Source organism: Dreissena polymorpha, chromosome 1 (genome assembly GCF_020536995.1).
Source record: "Dreissena polymorpha isolate Duluth1 chromosome 1, UMN_Dpol_1.0, whole genome shotgun sequence".
Taxonomy (NCBI): domain Eukaryota; kingdom Metazoa; phylum Mollusca; class Bivalvia; order Myida; family Dreissenidae; genus Dreissena; species Dreissena polymorpha.
This window is the reverse complement of record NC_068355.1, coordinates 159630791-159637044: the sequence shown is the minus strand read 5'-3', so window position 1 is coordinate 159637044 and position 6254 is coordinate 159630791. Positions and strand designations below refer to the sequence as shown.

Genomic DNA, 6254 nt, shown 5'->3' with positions numbered 1-6254 from the left:
GACGGTATCCGGAGAAGTGCCCCCCCGGAGAACTGCCCCCCGGAGAACTGCCCCCTTATTTTAAAGGTGGCGGATAGGTGCCCCCCCATCAAATCGGTAGGGGCGGAGAACTGCCCCCCTGTCAGAATTTAGTAGGCGGATATCTGCCCCCCCATCAAATCTGTAGGGGCGGAGAACTGCCCCCCGGTGTCATATTAGTTATTAGTTACGTAGTGAAAACAATACTTACGGGTAATTTTACGTTATCGCCGTACACATTTTATCCGGTAACAATTTAATCTCATTGCAAGTATATTACCATTTATCGAACTGAATAACACAAATTGTCTAGAGGCATATGATAATACTGTTTAAGGCCCTTGGTACGCATCTGCACCACTCACTATACATGAATGCCTTGTAAAAGTCGTGTTTTAATAAGAGCGCGAAACATAGTCGAGATCCACACAGGAAACGCGTGCGTGTTAATACTGGCAATGTGTTGCAACTAAATATAGACGTGCAACTCGGTACTTATGGAGGAAAAGTTACATCGGAATTAATTCACAGTATAAAGATAGTACTGACCCATGGAAAAAAACGTAAATTGACACATAAAAAAGTAAATTAATAGGCAAGGCAAAGGCAATAATTTAGCCGACTTGAAGAAAAAAGTGAAGTGAAGTTGAATTTATAAGCAATTTATTTATGTTGTTTAGTTAATTCATGTTCATGTGACATACAAAATAACATACATAAATACACACATTACATGCATACATACATTCACAGTTACAATCATACATACATACATTCAGACATACATTAAAAAATATATACATGCTTACATAAACGTTCAAAACATACATTCATACATACATACATAAATACACACATTACATGCATACATACATTCACAGTTACAATCATGCATACATACATTCAGACATACATTAAAAAATATATACATGCTTACATAAACGTTCAAAACATACATTCATACATACATACATTCATACACACATTACATGCATACATACATTCACAGTTACAATCATGCATACATACATTCAGACATACATTAAAAAATATATACATGCTTACATAAACGTTCAAAACATACATTCATACATACATACATACATTCATACACACATACATATATACATTCACAGTTACAATCATACATACATTCAAACATATATGCATTCTTACATAAACAATACACTCAAACACTACTTCAATCGCACAAGTCCGCCGACAACGTTCAAAAACTGACTCACACTCTTCTCACCACTCGCCACCTGCTCGCACAAAGTCTTCAGACGCCGCTGGTATCGCTCTGTTGACTTCTTCTTCGGCTTAATTGAAGGCTCACCGTTGCGCACGCGATACACCTCAGTCTCCACCATAGCGGCGTCTTTCATGAAGCAGTCAACTACAGTCCACAGAGACGGATGCTGGTGCCCAACCAAAACTTGGAACGCATTGTTCCAAGCCTCGCACAGGTTGTTGGTCCTAGCTTCGTCACTGACTGTTGCAGCGTGTACGTTCCAGATATCTAGCTGGAAACGGGGCGGCGTTCTCCTGAAGCGCATCATGCCGTCAGCTGTCCTCACGGACCTGCATAGAACACAAACAACATATAAGTTAAGATTAAGTTCTTAGTCAGATATTGCCAATGCATCGAACAAAATAAGGAGCTAGAATATATAGTAACTGACTTGTGTTTTTCAATTTGTGTAAGGCTTTAAATCGACCGCTATAGCTATTAAAAAACATTATCTTACCGAAATCCGCCGCTCACGTAGGTAGTGTCGAAGTAGTCGACGATCCCAGTCAGCGCTGCAGGGGCCGTGTCCTTTAAGATGGCCATGCCTTCTAGCACCTTATCCGTCGGTAGCAACGCCAGACCGTCGAGTCGTCCGCAGAACTGTCTTATTTCTTCATCCTCTCTGTATAGGACCTGCAGGCCGTCCCCCTGTATACGACGCCAGGTACTCTGCGTCAGGTGGTAGAAGCAGCCCTGAAAAACACATTTACAAATATGGGCAATCGTTACGTAAGATCTGTTTGATCATTGTAAAAATTACATTGCTTTTATGTCGTTAGTTTTTTTTCCTGGTATATACATTTACGTGTTTACTTAATTATTTTTAATGCATCTTAATGAAGCTTACCTGTATCTGGATATCGTTCGCCATAACCTGACGAACAGCATTATGGATGGCCACCTCGAAGTCGCACACGACCTTGGACGGAGTTGGACGGATGTCCCTAGTCAGACACGTAGAGAACGTTCCGTCCATGAACCACGTTGTCGCCGACTCAAGAAGTCCCAACCCAGCCTCAGAGGCAAACACCAGCATCCTACTACGCGTGGACTCGTTATCGTAGATCAGTTTGGTCCTGTAGGCCTCCGGGAATGGAATTGGTATGTCCTCGAGTTTCTCAGGGTTCTTCGGTGTCTGCCCTGCCTTCTTAGCACGCATATGTCTCTTTATGGTCTCGGTAGTACCCGCTGCTACTCGGACCTGGAAATAAAGTAGAAATGTATTTTATAAGTATGTTTTACTCCGACTTTGCAAAAAATGACATTAACCGCACGAAAGTTTGTGTATTTACACTTGTGGCGGCAAATTAATTCCTCATAGTTATTATATAGGTATGTTTTACGTTGCATTTTATACATATTACGGCAACAGTTTGCATTTTGAGCAGATCATGTCGACATGCCAATCAAACAAAATCGGTAACAGTTGCTTTAATTAGCAGCTAATTAGGCAGACAGAGAACTTGTTACCATTAGCGATCTTTTAATCTTTTAATTGGTAGACCGGACCGACCTTAATTGTTAAGAACTTGTTAGCTTTGAATAAAGCCGCATACGGGTTTATTATATTGAACCGTCCAAATCCGTAATTGGCGAAAACAAACAAATAAATTATTGTTTTCAGCTTGCATAAGGATGGATTAAATTGCATGCTAATTTTTTGTTTTTATTACGGGGAAAATATCAAATAATTCTGCCGCGAAAACTTTTTATTAGCAAAATGTTATTTGTTTTTCTTTGTTCACATTGACGAAAATCACGTGATTATCAAGATGGCGACGTCCAGGCCGAGGCAGGTATTTTTGCCGTTTTATAACTATTATTACTTGTACAACTTTATATTACTTTTGAAATTTCACTCAATTTCCATACATAATAGCAAGAAAGTTACTGGCGTTATTGTCATTATAATACTCGCTTTATATATCGCTGCGAAATTTCTTTAATTAGGGGGCACTTCTCCGGGTCCTCAATTCTGACAGGGGGGCAGTTCTCCGCCCCTTATTAATCAGCAGGGGGGCAGTTCTCCGCCCTATAAAAAAAAGTGAGGGGGCAGTTCTCCGCCCAGTGAAAAATCTTTGGGGGGGCAGTTCTCCGGGGGGGCACTTCTCCTATTCGTTGTTTGTTTTTATCCTTATTTGTTTTCGTTCAATAAATTTAATTTATTCTGAAAGAATTTCAATTTCTGAGAATTTTTTAACTAAAAATGGTCGCGATGAAGTGCCAAGCAGAGAGATTTTTGTTTAACCACATACCGAGCTCTTAGTTTGTGTTCCACTCCCGAGTTCGTTGTCAGTAAAAACAAAAAATAATAACAACAATATAATCGTTCCGAAGATGCATTTCCTTGCAAGCTAATGATTTATTCAGACATAATTAGTAAAATTATATTTAATATTGTGCATGATTATCATTAAAAACGAAGATTTCGTCAACCTTCTCTATATGCGCTTATATAAATTGCACCTCTTTTGCCAACCAGTGGGCGTAGTCTAAACTTTGCAGGTGCGTGTGACGTCACGCGTTAACTCGTCTATAGACATAATCATCGTTTTTATTGATAATCATGAACTGTATCAAATATAATTTTACTATTTATGTCTGAATAAAACATAAGCATGCGTGGAAATTCATTTTTGGAACGATTATATTGTTGTTATTATTATTTGTTTTTACTGACAACGAACTCGGGAGTGGAACACAAACTAAGAGCTATATAAAGCTATATAAAGCTTTGATAATGTGTATTAATAATGTAATAAAAATTAAAATAATTGTTAAAAAATATATTTTTAAAAGTACTTAAAATGTCAGTTTTAATGTGCCGATAACGTTACCATGGTATAAACAATATTTTGTGAATTTTTTGTGTGTGTTATTTTGTAAATATTTTTCAATAAAAAGTATTAACTAAACTCTGAAAGTATTAATAATTTGTTTTTATGCATAAATTACTCATTTAGAACCCATTAATACATCAATATTTTGACTACCGTGCGAGTTGACTTAGGTACGAATTAACTTCCGTGCGAGTTAACCAAAAAACGTGCGAGTTGACTACCGTGCGAATTGACTTAGGTACGAGTTGACTGTAAACCACTTTTTCTACTTCTAGTAAAAGGGAGACCACTGCGTAGGAGATTGTTAAAAAGTACTTGCAAAGTAATGTCCCTTGTTTAAGCCGTCTGCATTGTACCAATGTACATGTACACTATACAAGTATATGGGAACAATAAAAAAATATAAAATCTTTGTTTGATCTTTAAAAAAAAATGGAAGCAATTGCAGAATTAAGTGATGATGAATACCCTGCATTCTTTGGTGAATTTTTTGATCTGGACAATTATGTAAACAATGAGCCTGAGGAATCAATTGAAACAGTTGTGGTATCAACAATGGGTGGGGCAAAAGAGGTTGATCATGAAAATGAGGATGAAAGATATGAAAATGAAATACTAAAAACTGTGAGTAATGTTAATACAAATTCTGAGGTTCGAAAGTTTAGAGTCGTTGACATTGACTCATTCTTGAGTGAAAATGAAAATACTGAAAAGAAAACAAATCAAGCCATGAAACTTTTTCATTCATTTCTGCATTACAAGGAGGAATCAAGACTTGCACAGTTTATACCACCTGACACCCTAAATGAATACATATGTGAGTTTTTACTATCTGTTACAAAAAAGAATGGCGAAGAATATGAGCCCACCACGTTAAGAGGTTTCATGTGCTCTATAGACAGACACCTAAAGAAACACAATTGCAAACTTAGGATAGCTACTGATCGAGAGTTTCAAAGGGCAAGAGATGTTCTCAAGTCTAAGCAAAAGGACCTCAAAAAGCAGGGCTTAGGTAACAAGCCGAAAACAGCAGAAACATTAACCGATGAACACCTTGACCTGATGTACAAGGCAAAGACATTGGGTGACCACTCAGCACGCTCTTTAGCTCATTCTATGTGGTTCGTCTGTGCAACATATTTTGGAATGAGAACAGGTACTGAAATCCGCAATATGAAATGGGGCGATGTCTCTCTAGAAGTTGATCCGAGCTCCGGGCGTCAGTTCATTACGTTGTCTAAGGAACGTCAGACGAAGACAAGGACTGGGGCTAATGTTCGCGATACCAGGCAATTACTTTTTACTTATTTTTCAAAACATTATTAAAATAAATAATCTGTTCAGCTTTAATTGCATAGCAGTAAAATTGCACAACATTTAAATGTATAGTTATTAAACAATGTATTATTAAGTTTCACTTGCTAATAAATATATACACTCGTTCCCGTTAATACATTTCCGACAATGTCTTCATTTTTGTTAAAATGTTAAAATTTTTCATTTAAAAATTAACTTGTCAGTATTTTTAGCTCTAACATGTGGCTTAAATGATTGCTCAATATGCCAAGAGATGACATTGAGGTATCGTGACTTATGTTTACCTACCAGACACTCGTCTGCAACATGTGGTTTATGCAGGGGCCCAAGTATAGGTCCCTGGGTTTATGACACCATGTTTTCTTTGTAATTGTCTGGACAGTATCCGTTCATAACGAGATAATCGGTTTGTGATAACATAGGTGCAATTAAACACCGGGATATAAATGCTGCAACAAAGAGTGCCAAAATTGGTGTGAACAATTAAATAAAACAATTACATTAAACAATAGAATTTATTGAATGTGTAAGAAGGTAAGTTTTTCCAGACACATAAACGTTCAAATCAGGTACCCTATGTCGCGTACATACAATTGACCTATTCGTTGTTTGTTTTTATCCTTATTTGTTTTCGTTCAATAAATTTAATTTATTCTGAAAGAATTTCAATTTCTGAGAATTTTTTAACTAAAAATGGTCGCGATGAAGTGCCAAGCAGAGAGATTTTTGTTTAACCACATACCGAGCTCTTAGTTTGTGTTCCACTCCCGAGTTCGTTGTCAGTA

General features: G+C 37.3%; 1 protein-coding gene across 1 annotated transcript; it reads right to left on the bottom strand.

Moving 5' to 3' along the window:
- Positions 1-752: 752 nt before the first annotated feature.
- LOC127858195 (uncharacterized) lies at positions 753-2507 on the bottom strand. The gene is made up of 3 exons (XM_052395170.1): positions 2160-2507; positions 1770-2005; positions 753-1602 (listed from the first exon to the last, which is right to left on the bottom strand). The coding sequence occupies exons 1-3, from the start codon at positions 2469-2471 to the stop codon at positions 1215-1217; spliced, it is 936 nt and encodes a 311-aa protein (XP_052251130.1). The 5' UTR covers positions 2472-2507; the 3' UTR covers positions 753-1214.
- Between the last annotated feature and the right edge of the window lie 3747 nt (positions 2508-6254).

Coding starts and splice junctions, on each gene's coding strand:
- LOC127858195 (XM_052395170.1), bottom strand. CDS start 2,471: ATGCGTGCTAAGAAGGCAGGGCAGACACCGAAGAACCCTGAGAAACTC. Junction 2,006..2,159: donor CGAACGATATCCAGATACAG/GTAAGCTTCATT, acceptor TGTGTTTTTCAG/GGCTGCTTCTACCACCTGAC. Junction 1,603..1,769: donor TACGTGAGCGGCGGATTTCG/GTAAGATAATGT, acceptor TGTTCTATGCAG/GTCCGTGAGGACAGCTGACG.